Consider the following 21,448-nt stretch of genomic DNA (forward strand, 5'->3'; position numbering starts at 1 on the left):
GCCTTGGTGTTTAAGACACTCCATGGACGATACGGCGCTGTTAGACAGGCCTCTCCATGGGCGTGGGCACTGAAGCGCGACTTTGTCCCAAGTGTTTAGGCCCAGAGCAGATCTCTTCTCGAGCGTGGACACTCAGTACAGAAGACAGACGAGCCTCCACACCCTCGAGCGATGACGAAGCCGAAAGAGATCAAGTTCAACTTTTGCATTTGAGCAATGGCGGAGCAGCCAGCGCCTTCACGAGGTAGAGCCCTTGCAGATACGAAGGCGGAACAAGTTTCGAGGTGAAAGTTAGAAGTGATGCGTAAAAGAAAGAGAAGAGAAGGTTACGTGCTACCTAAGCGCCATAAGTACAAGTTCGCCCAGTATAGCAAAAGAAACAGATAGAAGTACAGGCGAAGCAGTTGAAGCATACAAGAATGAAGAACAAAGGTAAAGATAGCAGTCAAACAACACTTAATTCCTCAGAAACATGCAAGTGTTAAAGTGAAGATTAAGGACAAGGATAATGTCAATTAATACCCACTTTTCCAACAAAATACAAATAGTTCAAAGTATTTACTTAGTTATCAAGCGCAGGAAAAACGTAAAGAGCAAAAGATGGAGGCTGAGGGTTTCCAGTTCAATCGCCCAGTTCAAGAGGCACAACTTTCCCATCGACGACGTGGTGGGTAGGATCGCAGTTCGAGACATTGATCCCTGGGTTCTCGCAAGAAGCTTGAACCAGAGCCTCCTTGAAACCCTCTTCGAACACGCCCGTCATCTCGCCAGTGAGCTCCTGGTTTTCCCTCTCCAGCTCGTTGATCCTGGAATCCTTGGACGCCAGCTGTTTGTCCAAGAACTCCTTCCCCACCTGGAGCTTGTTGGCTTCAGCTTGGAGAAGGTCAAAGGCTTCGACCTTCGCCGCCAGGGCGCCCTCAGTCTCAGCCAGCTTCTACCCCCAAACAGCGTACAGTTCTTCAAGTTTTTTCTGCTGCACTTCGGAGGGACCAGCCACCTCTTGGAAACCAATATTCTGGATTTGGTGGGAGGTGAGTTGGGCTAGCAGGTCTGTATACGCTTGTTCAATCTCACGCACGTATGCTTCAGCTACCTCCTTACCCTCTTAGGCCAGCTTCAGTGAAGCTTGGTGGGCTTCCTCCCTAAGCCCCCAAGCTTGCTTCTCCTTTTTCACCGCCCCCATCTCTTGCTTCAGTTTTCGGAGGGCCTCCCTCCCCTTGGCAACACTCTAGGCCTGGGAGCGCCAATCGAGTGCTACCGCCAGGAACGCCTCCATGTAGTAAGGCATGCTTCCTCCCCTATTGGGGTTTTCTGGCGACATCCCTTCAGTGAATCCCTGCGCCAACTGCCTGTAGACGGGGCGGGGAATCAGTATTTCGCGGGGAGAAGGAGCAAGAGCCGGCGCGGGAGGGGCAGAACCCGAAGCCTTAGTTGCTGCAGGCAGGGGTAGCGGCGGAGGAATCGACTCGACCCCTTCATCTTTTTCTTCTTGGACTGCTTGAGGCGAAGGCGATGTAGCGCTTGGAAGGTCGTCCCTTAGAGAGTTCCCGACACCAAGAGACGCGGTTGGTAGGGTAGGGACCCTTGCAGGTCTCCTCTTTTTAAAGACCAGGGCGCCACCTGAATCTTCACTATCAGAGTTTATCTTCAGCACCCTTTTCCCTTTGTCTGGGCGTGCTGGAGCATGTGTTGATGCCACGGCCAGTGGGACCGCAGCAATGGGAGGAGGAGAGGTAGGTGTTTGGTAGGGAGAAGATGGTGGATTCGGTAGGGAAGTGACGGGAGTTGGGGGAGTAGTGGGCGGCACGTCGAGGACGACGGAGTCCCCACCTTCTTTGGTGGACTTTGCTTTCTTCAAGAACTTGGCAAGTGCGAGGCGCCTTGAAGAAGCCATTACCGAACCTGCGACAGCCAAAATAACCAAGCAAAGACTAATTCAGATGAGGCAGAATGGGAGCAGCAGTCAAGCACATGCAGGCAACCACAGTGGTTCAAGCGATGCAAGTAAGTTCATATAACCACGACGGTTCATACAATACAAGTACATTCAAATGAGACCAAGCAAAGTACAAGCATGTTCTAGGGGGGTGAAATCAAAAGCAAGTACCAAAATAGGTGGAGAGGCCGTGAGCATTGAACTCGTTGGCGATGAGGTTGGCGGTGTCGAAGACCACCCCGAGCCCAGCCAAGGCCTTGCACACCTCCCTGTCAGCGGGGGCGAGTTCATTCAAGGCCAGGGGCTTGGTCAATATGGGTTTCTCCGACCAGTACAAGGGGAAGCCCTCCAGTGCAGTGGGATCGAATTTAGTTGCATGCACCTTGAAGAACTTCCCCTTCCACCCCTTGAATGAGTTTTGGAAGAGGGTGAGGATGATGCGACCGGCGACTCCAGTGAAGCTCATCCAAAGGCTTTTGCCCTGTTTCTTCACCTCGAAAAAGTGAAGAAAGACGTCCACAGAGGAAGGGATGCCCAGATACCCACAAAGAATTTGAAAACCCCTCACGAAGGCCCAGCTGTTGGGGTGAAGCTGGGCAGGGGCGGTGTTGATTTCAGTAAGCAACTCCCGTTCGAAGGGAGTAAAGGGGAGACGCAGGCCCACTCGCTTGAATACCATTTGGTAGACGAAGAAGAATGGACTTCCCCCAGTAGCCCTTTCGTCCACACAAACGGGTTCCCCCGGCTTTACACGACATACGAAGATGTGGGAGTCGTGGGTTTTGTGGAAGGCATTGAAATTGTAGAGCGTGGGGTCCCCCCTGTGGGCCTCAACGTCTTCGACGGAGGTTAATGTAGAGCACTCCGCAAGGAGTTCATCGGAGGCCCATCGGTATTCCTCCTTGTAGTTGGACCTGGGGGGTGGTGGAGTAGCAGTAGTCTTGGTTTTCGCCATCAACTCAAGAGCTGAAGAATGAAGAAAAAGAAAGGGTTTAGCGAAAAGGGGTTTTTGAAGAAGAAAAAAGGGGGAAAGAGAGGAACCCTCGACGAGACCTACCCACGCAAGGAAGAGGAAAAAGACATAGGGGCAGGGAAACACAAGAACAGGGCAATAATGCAAGAAGATAAACAGTCCCAGGCAGTTCATTCACACACAAAGCAAAACAGCGAAGGAGAAGAGTCAGCAAGGGTGGAAAAAACCGTACCTTTGAGTATCGGAGTAGGTGAGAGGTGGAAGTGCGAAGGAGAGAACGGAGACTGCAGAAAGAGAACTCAAAGAAGATGAACAGTGCGAGAATGCAAAGAGTGTGGATGAAACAGTGGCTTCGAGCGCGGGGTTTTGGGTAACTTAAACGTTACGAGGAGCGCAAGAGGCAACAAATGGTGACCGTTTGATGATGCCACGTGTCGTAGGATTAGGCGCTCGCTGGGAGCGCAATAGGCTTTGGATGATGACCGCGTGATGGGCCACGTGGCGAGCGATTAAGAGTGACCCAAAAAGGGTTACTTTTCCCGATTCAGAGGATGTCCCATCAGCCATTAAGAACATTTCAACTGCTCAGGAATGTCACGTCAATGGTTCGGGGAATGTCGCGTCAGCAAGAATGACACGTCACCAGGATGCCACGTGGATGGCGTGGGCGAGGCCTTAGTCTTTTCGCTGAAGACAAGTCATCAGCACAAGACTGGGGGGGCTTGTGTACCGTCCCGTCTCCGGGCGTTGACCAAAGTCAAAGTCAACGTCGGGGCCAAGGTCAACATATGGTGGGACCACACGAAGGGCCCCAAAGAAAGGAAGTCAACAGAGTGACTACATAAGGTGTCGCCAAGACTAGGCATCGCCAAGGAAGGGCGTCGCCTAAACAAGGTGTCGCCAAGATAAGGCGTCGCCAAGCAAGCCACCAACAGTGTTACTCCCCGATATCCATGGGTAGGAAAGACCATGGAGGGAGTGACGCCACGGGGCTTCGGGCCCGCCTAGCTCAGAAACGGTAATAAAGTGAAGAGAAAGGTGGCTTCAAGGCCATGGTACTAGCGCCAGTAGGGAGCAACCCAACTCGTGAAGCCCACGCCACCTCAGGGTGCTCCCTGGGATAGATACGACCCAAGAGAGGGTCATGCCCAGGGACGAACCAGGGGCGAGGTGCAAGAGGAAGGTAGATACACTCCCAGGGTAAGTGACTGAAACCTTGGGAGCATGAGTTGGCACCCAGAATGTCACCCCCTGCGCCAGCGGCACTTCGAGAAGAAGGGAACTCGCGCGACGGAATGTCCCTAAGATTGGGATGCGGCGCCACGAGGTCCCTCCACGCGTGATAGTAATCAAGTCAGAGAAAGATCGTAAGTCAACGAGAAGTTAGCAGAGAAAGTAAATGAGGAAACGTTAAATGTTTCCTCATCGGGTATGTTTTTCAGTTAACGCTTTAAATGCTTTAAAGCACTTTAAATGCCCCCATTAAAGGTTTTAAGGAAACGTGTTAAATGCGCCTTAAAGCGCCTTAAATGCGCTTTAAGATGTGTTTAATGCAGGGTGGCGTTAAAAGGGTTTTTGAGTGTTCGAAGCAGGGAGGGAACTTCTGGCGAATTTTCACGAAAACACACTTTAGTTGCTTGCTCGAGCTCTTATGCTACGCACAAGGGACTAGAGAAGGATCGTTTGCCAGAACCAGAAACAGCACACAATACACAGTTCATTTTACCACCTTCAGAGTGCCATCCACGGTGCTCCGATACGGAGGTGTAGAATTTTGGTGTTCCTTGTTAGCTGACTTGAGCGTCGGAGTGCAAACGGCCGCTAGGGCGCCCATTTGTCCACTTCTTTGCATGTGCTCACAGATTACCAGAAGGAAGGTGTCCCTAGCTGATGGGCAAGGTCGCCCACAAAGACACACCCTGGTCAACCGGCGGGAACATCTATGAATAAATTCTAAATTAGCCAACTTATCACCACGTGCATTTCCTTCACGAAAAATATAAGTAACCCTAAACCTGATTTTCCCACCATAGTTAAGACAAGTATTCCATTGATTACGAAGCATCCAAGGAACATTAGTCCTAACAATAAACGCAAGACAAACCAAAGCATAATCGCATTCCAGCCATACATTAGTAAGCCCAATCTTTTGAGTTTCCTCCATAGCATGTATAACCTCATAAAACTCAATCATCAGAGTAGTCTAAACTTCAAGAAACACAGAAAAAACACCTTTTAAACTTTTATTTTATAATACAGTTTAACGTATTTTTGAAAAACTAGCTAATAAATTAATTAGTAATAAATAAATTAATATTTAGTTGATAAGTTGACTAGTAATTAATACCCTTTTAGTTTATAAGGTTTAAACTGATAAGTTAAGTTATTGATTTCATTAACTACTTGATAAAATAGTTGGTAAATGTATAAATGGATATAACATATAAGTCTTATTTTATAATTAAAGTTACATAAGTTTTACAATAATTAGAGTAGCTATAGCTTATAAGTTTTACATATTTTTGTATAAGCTTGTAGTTTTTCAAAACATTTCTAATACATGATTAGGACCTATAGAAATATTAATATTTACAGTTCTATAGCTCAAAACAAAACTCTAAAGCCTTTCAAGCTCTCCTGCACTTGTATGATCATCTGCTCGTGTATATAGTAGAGTTATCGCAATTCAAATACAAAAGAAAAGTAAGGGTAAGCTAGTTAAAACAAAAAATTATAATATACGCAATTCAATCAAAAGAGCAAACCAAATTACATGGATCAATTTCTCAATCACAATTATTGGATTTCATTTCAATTCATAGTACTTTGATTTCATTTCAATCATATTGACTACACATTCATCGTCTTCCAGACGACTCATTAAGTATGTCCCTACCAAAGACTAACATCTAATCCATACATCAAGGATCAGGGTAAGTTCAAACATCCAACACCGAGTGTCTACAACGATACCCAGTGTGTATGAACTCCCTCATCAGCTTTTCACCACCTGATATCTTAGTCTATATGACTTAGATCATTAGTAAAGCTAGATGATCTCTCTCTTAAACATAGACTTTTAGTACTTAATGTACCATCAAACAATAACTCATATATTATCCCAAATGTGTGACATCAATTTCATACAATTTTCATAATTCATATATAATACATATCATTCCATCACATAACATTTAAAAAATTATAACATTCAAGAACCTTTCCAACATCGAAAACAATATTTAACTTCAAAAATATCAAAATATAATATTTATACATGTTCACACAACATAAAATCAAACAATTTTATCAAATAACATCCCTGCAAGAGAAATTTAAACTTGGGATCACATCCCCTCCACATTCAGATTTTCTAACCTAGGGAACTATTAAAAGTTAAAATTAGCTTCCGTCCTGTAATTTCTTATCCCGGGGGAATTTCTGTTCAGGTAGGGGAACCATTCTAAAATCTAGGGACATAAACCAAGTTATCCAAACATTACCAAATTTTAGTATGAGCTTAATCAAGTTGAGAGAAACACTTTTCTCAAATGACCCCACTAAGATTGATGACTAAATCACAGAGAAAAACAAAGAATAAAAGATCTTTAGAATAAAATTGAACTTACTTTGTTTGAAAATCTGATCGGATAGAAATATACCTTGAATCCTCAGTTATAGCATGGTGTGATCAAATTTTGGAATAGATGAGGTATGAGAGAGAAAAGAGATGGAGAGAGAAAGGTTTGGGGGGTCTGTTACTTACTCTTTTTTTTATGCGTTACATTTTTTATATTTTATTTATAAAATATTTTTATTTTAATATTTAAAAATTATGAAATCACTTTTATGACTAGTTCTATATGTTTTTTCGTTTGCATTATCGCTAAAATGAACATATCAAACAAAGGTAACTTAATACATCCAAGTCTAGCTATCTATGAAGCTTTAACACTCTTCTTAAATGGTGTGTTCGTGTCGAACATACGTATCAGACACCAATACTCGTACTAAACTCATAAGACACGTATCGGTGAAGTGTCAAATTCAAAAAATATTTGTTGGATTTTTGACAATTCTAGCAGGGATCTAACACCATTCTAAAAAGGAGAAATACATTAATTTTCTTAGAAACTCAAATTTATTGTATAAATTTTTATTATGATTATAAAAATAAGGAACAAATCATTTTGAACCAGTCATGAAAAACATCTTTCTGCTTTAAAAAAACTGAAACATACTTAATGCACATAAATATTTATTTTCAATTTATATAATTTAAAATTATATAATATATAGATTTTTGTCTCCATATCCTACATTTTAAATATTATATGTATCTTCGTGTCTTGTCGTGTATGTATCTGTGTCGTGTCATATCAGTATCTGTGTCAGTGTATGTGCTAGTTTTTATTGTTTTCATTAATGTAAGTTGAGAATTATAATTTGAAATTATTTAAAGAATTAAAATTGCTAAAAAGATGTTATATGTAAAGAAATTAAAACATCAATTATGATACTAACTTTTATTGAAATAATTAATGTATGTGAAAAATAGATAAGAAATTTATATAAACTAATTAATAAATATTACGTTACTACTTTAAAATATTTAATGCATTCATGAATATTGTCAAGAAAAAAATGCTTGTTTTCATCGAAAGATACTACCGCTCATTGAATGCAATGATAAATTGTTCATTACATTTTAAAATTTTGGTTCATAGTTATCAACAAATTTAAATAACTTTTTCAACTGATAGAATTTACTCTTTATAAAATAAGATGTTTTAATTTTAGAATTTATTGATTATGAAGTCGAAATTGGTATTTGATTAAATAAGTAGTTTTTGCTTGAAATGTTATTATCTTCCTCTTGAGAGGTTAACAAAATTAGTTTTTGGAAGTAGATAATTTAGAAATGGTTATTGAGATTGAAGTAGAAAAGTTGAGTTAAGATTTTGGTAAAACTTGGAATGAATTAATCTATTGGTTTGGTTTGGTTTTAGGTATGAAGTATGAATATAACAATTGTGTTGAGGTAGTCCTTTTGAGTTAATTATTGATCTTATAAACTATAAAAAAAAAGGTATATAATGGCATTTGGTTCTTGTTAAAAAGATTGTAAATTAAGTTGGATTTTAAGCATTATGGAACCTGCTTAGCAATTGTACAAAATTTTGTCTCTGATTTATTTTTTATGCAAGTAAAAATAAAATGATGTGATTGAAAGAAATATTATATTCATAGAATAACATGTTTCGACAATATAGTAAATAAAACTCACGAAAAAAAATTGAATTTATCTATAAAAAAAATCCGTAAAAATAAAAAAAATAATAAATAATAAAAATTACACACACTTCAAAATTCATAGGTAACCCAAGGGAAAGTTAAATTTTTCACTAATACTCATTGAAGAACTATCAAGATCTCATCACATTATTATTTTTATCATGATTATATTTATGATTTTATTAATACTATTATTAATATTAATAATAATAATAATAATAATATTAATAATACTATTAATTATATTAATAATAATTTTAATAAAAATATTAATAATCTTAATAAATATATTAATAATAATTAAACTAATAACAATGATATTAATACTAATAATATTATTAACTGTCATAACAATATTAATAAAAATAATTACAATAATAATATTACTAATAGTATTGTGAAGGTAAGAAGTTTGGAGGCGGTCTCCTAGGTATTCTCTTTGTAACTCCATTTCTTAGATGTTTGAAAGTCATAACATGAGGACGCCTCCACTTGTTGACATTACTTCGACGATCAAGTAAATGAGACCTTAAAATTTATTAATGTAGTATGTATTGCATGAACATAACTTATCTTGCCCTTTGAGAGTCATCCTCTATTTATAGAGCTTTTGGTTGATCTCTTCCCCTTTATCAGAATAATATCACAACATATTTGAATAATAAAAAATGCATCAATTTAGAAGCTCATAAAAAAAAACCATCTGAAAAAAAAAAATATTCACCAATTAATATTTCGTTAGTTTTTCTATGTAACAAATAAATGAAGAATCTATGATATATTAGCAAAATTCTAGGAAATAAACAAGGAGTAAAAAACTCGCTTTGTCAAAATAATACCGAGCCAAAACACAACAACAATTCACCCGATTACCTTAAATCGGCTTTATATTCAATGAAAATCATATAGTTCATATAACTAATATAACCCATATCTACACAACCCCTAGTCTCGAGTCGAATCTTAAGACGATGAGGTTGTTTGTACTTGCTTGAAAAAATCCCTGCATGAGAAGTGGTTTTTGCACATGGCTGAAGGCACTTTATGACAAGATGTGGGTCTATGCATATGTGTCACTCATCCAATGGATAGTAGAAAGTAAACTTTTCAGTTTTTTTTTTCAAATTTAACCTCCACCCCTTTATCCCTTATTTTGCACTCTCCCCTCGTTTTTACCCTCTTGTATTCTTTCACTATTGGAGCTCTTCCATACTCCTTTATGTCTTCTGCAGCGCTTCACCTTCCTTTCTTTGTTTAAACATATTTCTGGGAGTGGTTTTACTGTGTCCATTGATTATATGTTTGTTTTCGCATTTTACTGTGTTCATTGATTACTTGTTCGCTTTTGCATTTTCTGAAACGGATTACGCTTTCGTTTAACCTTGAGCCACAAGAAAATTAATCAAAGAAAATTCTTAAAAGGTTAGAACTTTACGAGAATCTGATTTTATTAGTAAGTCTAATGAGAACCTCATCAAGATGGTTGTATGCGAGGATGAGCCCACTGATCCCATTTGTCCTTTTTGCTTCTTCTATCGAGGTGAAGATTTTGACAACAAATAACTCAAACACTGCTGGTTGTTCAAAGACAAAGGTCAATATTTGGGATCTTTCTTTTGATATATTTGCTTAAAACAAAATGCACTACCTGTTGGAGGATGACATTGCCCGACTGAAGAACTTCAATATGAGTCTTCTTTGTGAGAACGCCGAAAGTCTACTTAGCCAAGTCACCACTTTGGTGAGTTTGGCTAATATGAAGGCTAAAGAACATTCAAAGTTGGAAGATAAGAAATCACAACAAATGACCTTCAGAAGGAAGTAGGTCGACTTCAAGCCGAAGTCGTCGGAGTCCATCGCCTTCGTTTCGAGATGGTTCGCTAGGGTCAGGAGAAATTTGACCTTCATGCCTGAGTTCATCAGATGGAAAAAAGTGTTTATGAAAAGACTCATGAACTTGTTGCCGAAAAAGAAAAATTCAGTCGACAAGAATCCGATATGACCAAGACAATCATCGATCTGAAGCAAGTAATTGAGATGTTGAAGAATGACATGACTAGATTTTATGGTGTAGGATTCAAGGCGGCTTTGGAGTAGACTGTCGTCATCTATCCTTCCATCGATTTATCTGAGATAAATCCATCCAAAGTGGTAGTTGATGGAAAATTGGCATAGGCTCCTTGACTTATCTTCGGCGTTTGGTTTGTGAACATCTTTATTATTTGTGATGTCCTTACTTTATCTGTTTTAAGTTTAGGTACATTTCTTTATGCCTAAGCAAATGAAAGTTTATTTTTCGTTTGTCCATACACTTTATGGTTGGTTTTTAGCTAGTTTAGGTTATATTTTGAAATATTAAATGTTTTTTAAAACTCTTTTGATGGGTTTATGGTAAAATAAAAAGTTTTAAAGAATATGTTTTATAAAGTGTAACAATTTTCAAAAGAAAACCCAATATTTTAACATCCATTTAACTAGCTAGATTCCCATATAAAGTTATCGAAAGGAAAGAAAGGATAAAACAGGCGTACCTCATATTGGCTTAACCATACATTGATTCAACTATATGGTAAGTTTCTTTATTGCTAGTTGTTCTCGCCAAACTGGAGATCGAAAGCTTGAAGGTGGTCTCTGAGAGGATCCCTTTGTAACCATAGCTTTTGAATGTTTGAAGATGACAATGAGATGAGAGGAGCTCCACTTATTGACAATACTCTGACGATCAAGTCAATAAGAGCATAAAATATTACTATAGTATGTATTGCATAAATTAATACTTTTATTTTTCCTCAGAATAATATCACAACAGGTTTAAATAATAATAATAATATTTTTTATCTTCATAATAATATCACAACAGATTTAAATAATAACTATCATATATTTTATCTTCAGAATAATATCACAATAGATTAAATAATAACAATCATATCTTTTATCTTCATAATAATATCACAACAAATTTAAATAATAACAATCATATATTTCATCTTCATCCATCAATTTATAAGTTTATAAGAAATAAAAAATCTTTATCAATCAATATTTCATTAGTTTTTCTCTATCTCTATGTAATTGCAAGATAAAGAATTTATGATATCTTGCTAAAACGTAACAACCATTTCCTCGATTACTTCATATTGGGTTTCTATCCGATTAAGATCATATTAATCATTTTACTGATATAGCCCGAAAAATACACTAGCTATAACCTCAAATTCACTCAAAAAATCTAAATGGCTAAGCAAATGTAGGGTTGAATCTCGTCCTTCTTACTTCTTTGAGTTCTTCTTTTGAAATTCTTAAGTTTGCCTTATGTGTTATTCTTCCTCCAAATATTTTTTTATCTACAAAAAGAGATACGTCAAATTGTTAAGTAACGCTTCTAATAAAGTCATGAATAATATAACTTTTTTGTTTTGAAATTCTTTCACTAAAAAAATAAATTTACTGACGAATTATTATCCACGAATCTAAATTCATAGGTAAATTCTGTTGGGTCTATTAGTGTCTAAGTTCAAGAGGGGAGAGGTGAATTGAGCTTATAAAATTTTCGCAAGAACACACAATTTTCAGTATACCAGAGGCAAAAAGAACAGATTGTTTTTACATGAAACAGATTGATTCTTCATAGCAGTCTAGCACAATTTGAACTTGTTCAATATAAAATTGTGATCAACAGAGAATTATAACAGAGTCAAATCAGCTGAATATTATGAGGATAAAGGATACAGCTATGCTTAAAGATCAAACAAATTTACTCAACACAAGGTTTTAAGGAGAATGATTCTTTCTCAGATTTTAATGATTAGACTGTTTGTTCATAGATCACTTAAACCATCATATACAACTGTCTTGTTTGTGATTAGAGAACTTTAACAAATCAGGAAGAACAATTCTTACTTAAACCCAGAATTAACAGATTTAATTTCAAAAGAACAGATTTAGTTCTTGACAGAATTAAGCAAAACCAGAAATGAGTGCAGGGATGAAAAGAAAAGGCACACAAGTTTTTATATTGGTTCACTCATACAGAGCTACGTCCAGTCTCACCTTACCCCAAGGTGGAATCCACTAAAAACAGTACCAATTACTTACAAACACACCAGTTCTTGAACACTACAAGATCAACACAATCAATGCTGAAAAACCCTATTTCAGCACACCTTGCACTCCAAGAAACCCTATCAAGGAGTGACTAACACTTACACCTTTACAAACCAGAATAAAGGAAAGATTACACCTGAAAAGAAGATGCAAGAACTCAAAACCAGTAGTTCAATTTGCTGCAGAACTGCACCAGCACCTTCACCAAGATCAAAGGTTTCCTAGAACAAGCACACTTGAAAATCTCTTTGGAAAACCTTTCAAAAAATCTTTCAAACCTTCTTCTCACATGGAAATTGTTTGATCTCTGTCAAAAACGTAGTTGCTCAGCACCTTTTCATGTGAGAAAGACTTTTCTTTATATAGAAAACAGTTTCTAACTTCTTTTCAAAAAACAGTTGAAAAGTAGTTATGAAAACAACAGATTCATTTTTGAACTTAACAGATTTATTTTGTGAAAGCCGCCAACTCAGCTAACTGAAATAACTAAATAAGCTTTACCTGTGGTGCCCTAACAAAATTTTAGAAAAGCCTTTTAACAGAGAAGAAATAAACCGATTCTTTCTCCATAAAACAGATTTATTTTTTGTACTGATTTAAAACTTTTAAGAGCACTTTTAAAAGCTTTTCAAAAACCATTTAACCACATCATGTGCTTGATCTAGACTTGGTAAGGCATCTAGGATGGGTCATACAGCAAAAGACAACCTTACACAATTACAAGCCTACATACAAGATCATCTAAACCTATTACAAACTTCAAAGCAAACTAGCTATTTTTCTACATCAAACACACACAACACTAGGTAGAGAAGAGACTTCATCCATCTTCAACAAATTCAGCATTATCTACAGATATTATCTATGGATCTAAATCCATTGGTAAATTTAGCATTACCTATAAATCTGTAAGTAAATTCAATATTATTATTAATATAAATGTTTTTATTAGCATTATTAATAATATTAGTATTTTTATTTATATTATTATTATATTATAAATATTAATAGTCTTAATAATATTAAGAATATAAAAATCTTAATAATATGAATAATATTAATCATAACAATTATATGTATAAGATTAATAATATTACCATGAATAATCATCATAATTAATATTCATAAACAATAAACATAAATAATAAGAAAAGATAAAAGAATAATGAAAAAATTAAAGAAAAATATGCAAGATTACTTTCAAATTTACTCACGAATTGGAGTGGGTTGGTATTACCTATAAACTCAAGTTGGTGAATATTACCTACATATTCCAGTAAATAGGTAATACCTACACACTAAAGTTAGTGATATTACCTACAAACTACGATTGTTGATGAGTATTACACACAAACTAAAGTTGGTGGATATTTATCTACAGACTAGAGTGAGTAGGTATGCATACTATTAACATTATAAAATCAATAATATTATTAATATTAATAATAAGTATAATAATAATTATAATATGATAAGAAAATTTGTTTGATGCAGTGGTTTAACTTTTTTTTGTCATTGAAGGATTTTGACTTTTAGTCCCTCCTAGTGTAATTTTTTTTAATATTAATAATAATTGAAAATTAAAAAATAATGATGAAAAATTAAAAATAAAATATGCATGTACCTTCTTTCCCATGCATCCCTATTAAGATTAAAGTGTGGCCAAAAGACCATCTTTTTGTTGTATTGTCCAGGCCGAAAGGTCAATCGAAAGAATGAATTGAAAGATGAGACTAAATGGTGAAAATAAATAATAATATTATAATGAGTATTGTCGCAAGGCCCACAAAGCTGACCCAAATGTTAAGGTGTGTGTTTAATAAATATTAGGTACAAAAAAAAAGTTCAAATAAGTTTCGAGCCCAATAAGAGAGCACTGTAAATAGGTCATCAATCCAAGAGGTATGTAGAGTGAATTTATCTGATTATGATCTAAAATTGTTTCTGACTTTGGCATCAGAGTGCCTTATAGGTACACACTCCCATCCATGAGGAGAGTCCGAGATTAAAGACCGAGAGACTTAAACTTATCCAAGCGCATTAGGTGATTCAATCAATCATTCCAGCCCAAATACAAGTCCAATGAAAGAGTAGACAGAGAATCCATCCCGAGATCCCAAACTGAGAGTCCAACTCGAAAGAAGATCTAGAGGATCACGAAGACCAAAAAGTCAGTGGCTTAAAAGAAGCATTATTGTTTCTTAGCCCTTGTAAGAACAATTATAACACAAATTTAATTATGTAAAATTTATAACTTGCAAAAATGTTTAAGGATCATTTTTACCTCCAATGTTATAGTTCGATTCTTGTAGATACACTATATAATCATTACGAATTGTTGGGTGTTTTATTCCAATAGATTTTCATAAGGTTGTCTCATTACTTTTCTAAGGAACTTGCTGTTCAAATGGTTGGTTAACACATTGTCCAATATTGACATATTCTTCACAAACAATTTGATCTACAATATCATTTTTGACAATTTGTGGAACTCTAATTGTTGTTTGTCTATCACAAGCTTGAACTTGAGAGAGGATGATGATCACCAATATGTCACTTGATCTAGGAGTTTGAGCCTTGTAGATCTTAGGATATTGAACCATTTCTAGGATATATCTAGAAATGTATTATTTGACGGTTATAGATATTGTTTAGATAAATCATTTGATAGTTTTAGACTTCTTTAATAAAATGATTGAAAATTTTGATTTGGTTAGATGTGAGGAAGAACTTGTATTTGTAAAAAGTTAAAGATAGAGTATATATTTTGTAAACGTATTACATGGATGACATATTACTCATTAGGAATGATACCAAAACTGCAATACAAAAATATTTGACTTTCAAAATAGTCCTGCATGAAAGATTTAAGAGAGTCAATTTGTGTCTTAAGAATAAAGATTTAAAAAGATAAATATAAATAATGCAAAGATTATATTTTGATACCATCTTTAAAATAGGCATGACATGAGAAACTCTAAAAAGAGGATATTTACTAATAAGAATTGGAAAAATCTTCTTTTTGAAGGATTGCAATGAAACTCAAGAAGAAAGAGATACATCAATGAGAAATACCTCAATTGAAGCAAAATATATAGATGCTAGTAAGACAATTGAAAAAGCACTTTGAATGAAAAAGTTCATTTATGAACTAGGTGCATTTCATTCATTAAAATTAGTTCCATTGTATTATTATAATAATGGAGGCATTGCTCAATCACACACAAGAACCAAAATCATACTTGAAATCTAAACATATTTTTGCAAAGATATCATTTAATCATGAGAGATCATTGAACATGATGACAATACATAAAAATGAAAATGTATATGAAAAAAAGAATTTAGCATATCAATTCAGTAAACCACTTAACATAAAGGAGTTTGATAAGTACATGAAACTTTTAAATAAAAACCTATAAACAAGCATACCATCAATGTTATATAATATATAAGTCAATGTCATACCATTAATGTTACAGGAAAAAACCACAAATAGAAGAAGATGATTACATAAAAATAATACTTTATATTAATGATTCAAAATTGTATACTACCAGAATTGCACACATTTGTTCATGCACCCTCACTCTTCTACACAAATAACAAATATAAGAGGGTGTCTTTTATATTAAGAATACAAAGGCATTTTATAAACTAAAACATCCTTTTTCTTTCCTCTTATCATCACTGTCACGATCTTGATCCATTTCCTCTGGTTTTATGGTTTTGGTAGATCTTCTTCTTGCCATTTCTTGCCATTAGATGTCTGATGAATAAAAACAATTAAGATCTTTTGTTGGACAAATACGAAGCTGAAAATGTTTCTTTGAGTTGATGCTATAAAAAAGTGAAAATCTAGACTTAGTAAATGTGAAAATTTATTTTGATATTGAACACTACCATTCTTTCCAAGTTGAGCCAAGAATTTATTAAATCCCTCCATAAGATCTGCATATTGTCCAAATAGATTTCCCACCTACCAGAATAACCAATTACATTTTAGAAATCATTTAAAGTATTAGATTGGTTCTATCAGTGTAATGATACTTCAAACATTGTTGGAAAAAAAACGTTTGGTCCAAGTTTTGTTTCTCTTTTCCTGCCATTAACTTTTTTATTTAAGCTCATCTTCAATTCCAACTAAATTATATATATTCAAACGAAATGGATTAAAAAAAGAGAAAACATAATTTCAATAATTTAAATTTTAAATATAAATCATACCAATAATTTCAATTCTTCTTGGGTAATTAGCTCCTTGCTGTAGATACGTAGGTATTTCAAAAATTCCTGAAAATAATCTGGATTTCGTAATCTCTCCTTTGCTTCTTCAAGGTAACCAAATACGTCGCTAAACATACCTGTGATGACCAAATTTTAAAAAATAAAGAGAATCATAAAAGGAAAATAAGGAGCTAAAATTACCAAGGAACAAGTAAAATAATATAGAACAATAACAAACATTATGCAAATGATTCTTCTTCTCACAATTCTAACATTTTAACATGGAAAAACCTAACCTAGATATTAAATACATAGTACAATGCATTTCTCCATTTTAGATAGTCCAATAAATAGAAATATCATATTTTGTATACCTCCATTATCAATGAGATAAAAATAAACGACAACATTTTTCATTAGAGATTAATTTCCAAGTGTTAATGATTTTTTTCTTTTTTTTTATAATATTCAAGTACATGTTTGCACTGCGGAAATTTTTATATTTTTGTTCATAAAATCTATTTTAGAATATAAAAGCTTTACTAAATTTAAAATAGGAAGTGTTAATATACTCACTTTTCATAGAGCTTATATCCTCAACAGCAGATGAACTAGGGTGTATGCCAACATTTTCATCAGTATCATGATTGGCACCAGAGTCTTGAACCCTACAACTAGATTTTTTTTTGTGAGGTAGATCATCCTCCAATGGCAGTGTAATTTCATATTCAGTTGGCAAGAAAGTGTTCAATCCCAAAATTAGATCTTTTTGCCCTTTAAACAATTCCTTCACTCTTGCTACGACACCTGCTGTATCAATTCTATGATAAAAACAGAGAAACAAATAATCATATAACAAATCCTCTCTCCAAATAAAATATAACAGAAAAAGAAAAATAAAAATCTTGGAGTTGATTAATGTAGTAAAACATGTTCAAACCTTTGAGCCTTGAAATCCCACATAACTTCCAAAAAGTCATGATACTTTTCTGTCTTATCTGAAAACACTTCCTTTATTGTCTTGATATATGCCAACGGATTTATGATTAGTCTTTGATCATCATCATTACCCATCTGTGTTTGACTAATGCTTCATTACACAACACACACAAAAACAACATTGAAACCATTGAATATAGAATACTCCAAAGCATTTAACTCATTTTTTTCCTATTTTAAAAATCTTTTTTTTGTAACCATGACAATAAAAATACTTTGAGATGTTGACTATTTCTTAACATTCCAAACTTGCAGAACAACCTTGGCAATGCAATACAATTATTCTTTCGTAAAAAATAAATTTTTTATAAGGAATCAGAACAGTCCCCTAAACAAGAGATTGAAGACAAAAAAGGAAGATGTGAACTTACTGTTTTTTTTCACAGGTGAGCATAACGGGTTGTTTGGGTTGTGAACTGGTGTTAGCATCTTCCCTGATCTCTTCTTTCCTAACAATAGTAATAAAAATATGATAAATAATAACAAAAAGAGATCAATCCTAAAATGAGATTTAAGAAAGTAAATGTGCATTACTTCACTGTAAAGAATGTAACTATAATTTGTTGCAATAAAGAGAGATTTCAAACTTTCAGTTAACAGTTTTAGAGAGTGAAGGTTTCTATGAGATTGGAAAAGTACATGTTTCCAATGCTGAAATGTTTATATTTATGTTCATTGAGTTTGTTTGAGAAGATAAAACAACATTTTTTAATTCAAAACCAGAAGTGTTGATATACTCACTTTTCAAAGGACTTTCATAAATAGAAGAATCTTCTATAGGCTTCTTTTCTTTTGCACCACATCTCCTGTGATTGTTATTAGCACTTGTCAAACACATTTCAACTTCCTTTTGTGCAAATTCAATGGGCTTCTCAAGGGGAGGTTGCTCATCCTCTAATGGCAGTTTAATTTCATATTCATTTGGGAAAAAAATGTTAAATCGCAAAATTAGATCTTTGTGCCCTTTAAACAACTCCTTTACTTTAGCTATGACCCCAATTGTATCAATTCTATAAATGAACAATAGAGAAAAATAATCAGATAACAAAATTAGATTTTTTCTCCTAAGAAAATATAATAGACAAAGAAAAAAATATTGGAGGTAGGAGAAAGTGGAACAACATATTCAGACCTTTTAGCCTTTAAGTCCTTCATAGCTTTCAGAAAGCCATGATACTTTTCTTTCTTATCACGAAACACCTCTTTTACTAAATTGACATATGCCAGACCATCATTTACGGGTAGTCTCTGCTCACCCCCACTTTTCATTTGTGGTTGCCCCTTGCTTCATTACATAACATTTATAAATCAAGACCAATACATAAAGATATAGTGTATTTAGCACATTACTAATCTATTAAATATAACATAAGTGTAGAAGATCAACTATGACAAGATTGAATCATAAATACACTCTAACTTTATAAATACAATCTCCTTTCTATTTTTTATAAACTTGATATATTTTTTAATGATGACAACAACACTGATTGAGAAATTGACTAATTTTTTAGAAAACCAAACATGCACAAGAAGCTTGATAATCAAAACAGTACACCAACTCTTAATAGATATCGTAACATGTTTATATTTATTATTATAAATTAATTTTGTTTGAAGTCGAGATGTGATCTTCAAATAATTTGTTTAACAATTAAGTATAAAATATTGGACGAGATCAACTAAAGAAAATTAAAGAGAAAAAAAGGGAAACATGAACTTACTGTTTTGTTAGAGGAGATGACACCACGAGGTGTTTTGGTTGTGAAATAGAACTATTGTCTTCCCATAACCTCTTCATTCTTAACAATAGCAATGAAAAATAAGATAAATAAATCAAACATATTCTAACAAGAAGTTCAAGAAACCAAATTTGTATTTCTTCACCGTAAATCAATATAATTATAATTTGCTACAATAAAGAGAGACTTCAAACTCACTCAGTTACAAAATGAATGAATGTGAGATCACTGATGAGGCTCACTGGTTTTGAATTTATGATTTTGAAGCTTTTAATCCGAAGTTATATTATGTTTAAAGATAATAACAACTATGCTCTTTCTAATTTAATATAATCTTAACTTATAAAAAAATCCAAAATCAAATATCCCAAATTTAAATTAACTGAAAACCAAAATCACAATATTTTATTTAGATTGAATTTTTGAAAAACAATTCAATATAATTGTTAGATAAAAATTCTGAATATCTTTAAATTTATAAATTTATGATAATCTTTTCATATCTATATAATATAACTAACTATTAAGCTGTGAAAAATTATTTTTAATAATATACATTTAAAGAATTATTAGTGTTTAAATGTGTAAAATACGAAATCTTTAATTACTATATTAACTTATTGTATTTTTTACTTTATTTTTTATCATTTACTAAATATTCTTTTAAGATATAAGATAAAAGTAAATAAAAATTGATTTAATCACAATCATTTTAATTCAATTGATTTAAAGTTTAATTTTTTAATCTTAAAAATATGTAAGTAGATTTAGAAGTTATGATATAACTAATTGGTGTACATGACAAGACATATTACAAGTGTTTAAAATTATATATTTTGTTATGTGTATCGGTCGGCATCGGACGAACGAAGGGTTTACGTTAAATAATTAAATAAAGAACGTGGTCACACGTAGAACAAGAGTTATAACCTCCGTTGAATAAGTCAAGCACGTTCTCTAGAGCACTCCCTTGATTTCAGGAGCACTCCACAAGTATGAATACAATTTGCCATATACTTAGGATCCGTTTAGTAAATTGCAAAGTGAAAGTTGAAATGTGAATGTTTCTCAAAACTCTTTTGTCTTTGTTTTTATGGATTCAAAAAGTTCCATATTCTTTTATCATGCATATTTTTTTTTTGTCATTCCACTTTTCACTTTTTCGAAAAAAGATGTTGGGTTTTTGGGTTCAAATCTTACGAACACTTGCATTTTATGTTTGGAATTAAATCAACCACTACTCAAACAACTTCTAATTTGCTTTTACTCTTCACAATTAAAATCAAAATAAGGAGAAAGGAATTAAGACTCATAGAACACTAAGAACATAAGACTCAAGCAAAAGATGTAAGGAAAAAAAATTGACACAAAATAAAATTCAAAAGCGGAATTTAAATTGCTTAATGAATAAAAAAATTGCGAAATTGTAGATGATAAGAATTTAAAGGTAAAATGAAATTGCTTGAAGGTAAAAGCAAGAATTTAAATGTTTTAGAAATTAAAGCGTCGAAATCAACTCAGAGAAAATAAGCACAAAAAAACCATGCTCTGAATATCACATAATGTGAGTTGATTTTAGGAGTGCACATTTTATTAGTTGCTCTTTGTTTAAGATTTTTGATTTAGAAATTATGGTGAGAACCCTAAGAAGATTCCCACTAGACACGAACTTAACCAAGTGGTTAAGTAAGTGTGAAAGTTCACTTCAAAAAGGAAAATAGAAAAGACAATAATTAAGGTGACAAATGATGCAATGGTGCGGAATTAGAGACAGGGAACAAGTAAAGAAGAAGAACAAATTAAAGAACAAATTAAATAGTGGAAAAGGATGTATATGGAATGGAAGGAAGACAAAAATAAAAATAACAAAAGGAAGGGATGAAGAGATCTTATGGTAAGAAAGGAAGTCAAGCCACTTGGTGCAGAGAGACTCCAAGATGAGTGATGCAAGGACCACCACTTGAGATATTACCCACCCAAGATAAGACCCATAGTTGCCACTTGGGATATTACCCACACAAGATAAGAACCAAATAACTCAGAGTACTCATACTCACAAATTCACTCATGCGGAGTTTCTTTACTTCAAATTTCAGTATCTAGATGAAAATACATGAGACAAGACACCCTATTTATAGGAATGGGTGCCTTGGTGGGAAAGATGGGGAG

The 21,448-nt window shown here is 34.1% G+C and overlaps 1 protein-coding gene across 1 annotated transcript; it reads right to left on the reverse strand.

Moving 5' to 3' along the window:
* Nucleotides 1-1,893: 1,893 nt before the first annotated feature.
* Nucleotides 1,894-18,806, reverse strand: LOC137839040 (paired amphipathic helix protein Sin3-like 3). Its single transcript, XM_090300039.1, has 9 exons — nt 18,670-18,806; nt 18,275-18,547; nt 17,909-17,986; nt 17,479-17,628; nt 17,115-17,359; nt 16,539-16,675; nt 16,215-16,290; nt 2,613-2,902; nt 1,894-1,902 (listed from the first exon to the last, which is right to left on the reverse strand). Exons 1-9 carry the CDS (start codon nt 18,804-18,806, stop codon nt 1,894-1,896), a joined length of 1,395 nt encoding a protein of 464 aa, XP_090156165.1.
* Between the last annotated feature and the right edge of the window lie 2,642 nt (nt 18,807-21,448).

The sequence above is a fragment of the Phaseolus vulgaris genome, chromosome 3 (assembly GCF_051622355.1).
Source record: "Phaseolus vulgaris cultivar YP4 chromosome 3, ASM5162235v1, whole genome shotgun sequence".
NCBI classification, from domain to species: domain Eukaryota; kingdom Viridiplantae; phylum Streptophyta; class Magnoliopsida; order Fabales; family Fabaceae; genus Phaseolus; species Phaseolus vulgaris.

Excerpts from the sequence above, each read along its gene's own strand:
- LOC137839040 (XM_090300039.1), bottom strand. The coding sequence starts at position 18,806 with ATGAAAAGTGGGGGTGAGCAGAGACTACCCGTAAATGATGGTCTGGCA. Across the intron at positions 17,629-17,908 it reads CTCACCTGTGAAAAAAAACA|CATTAGTCAAACACAGATGG; the intron begins GTAAGTTCACAT and ends TGTGTAATGAAG. Across the intron at positions 16,291-16,538 it reads AAGAAGAATTGAAATTATTG|GTGGGAAATCTATTTGGACA; the intron begins GTATGATTTATA and ends TTATTCTGGTAG.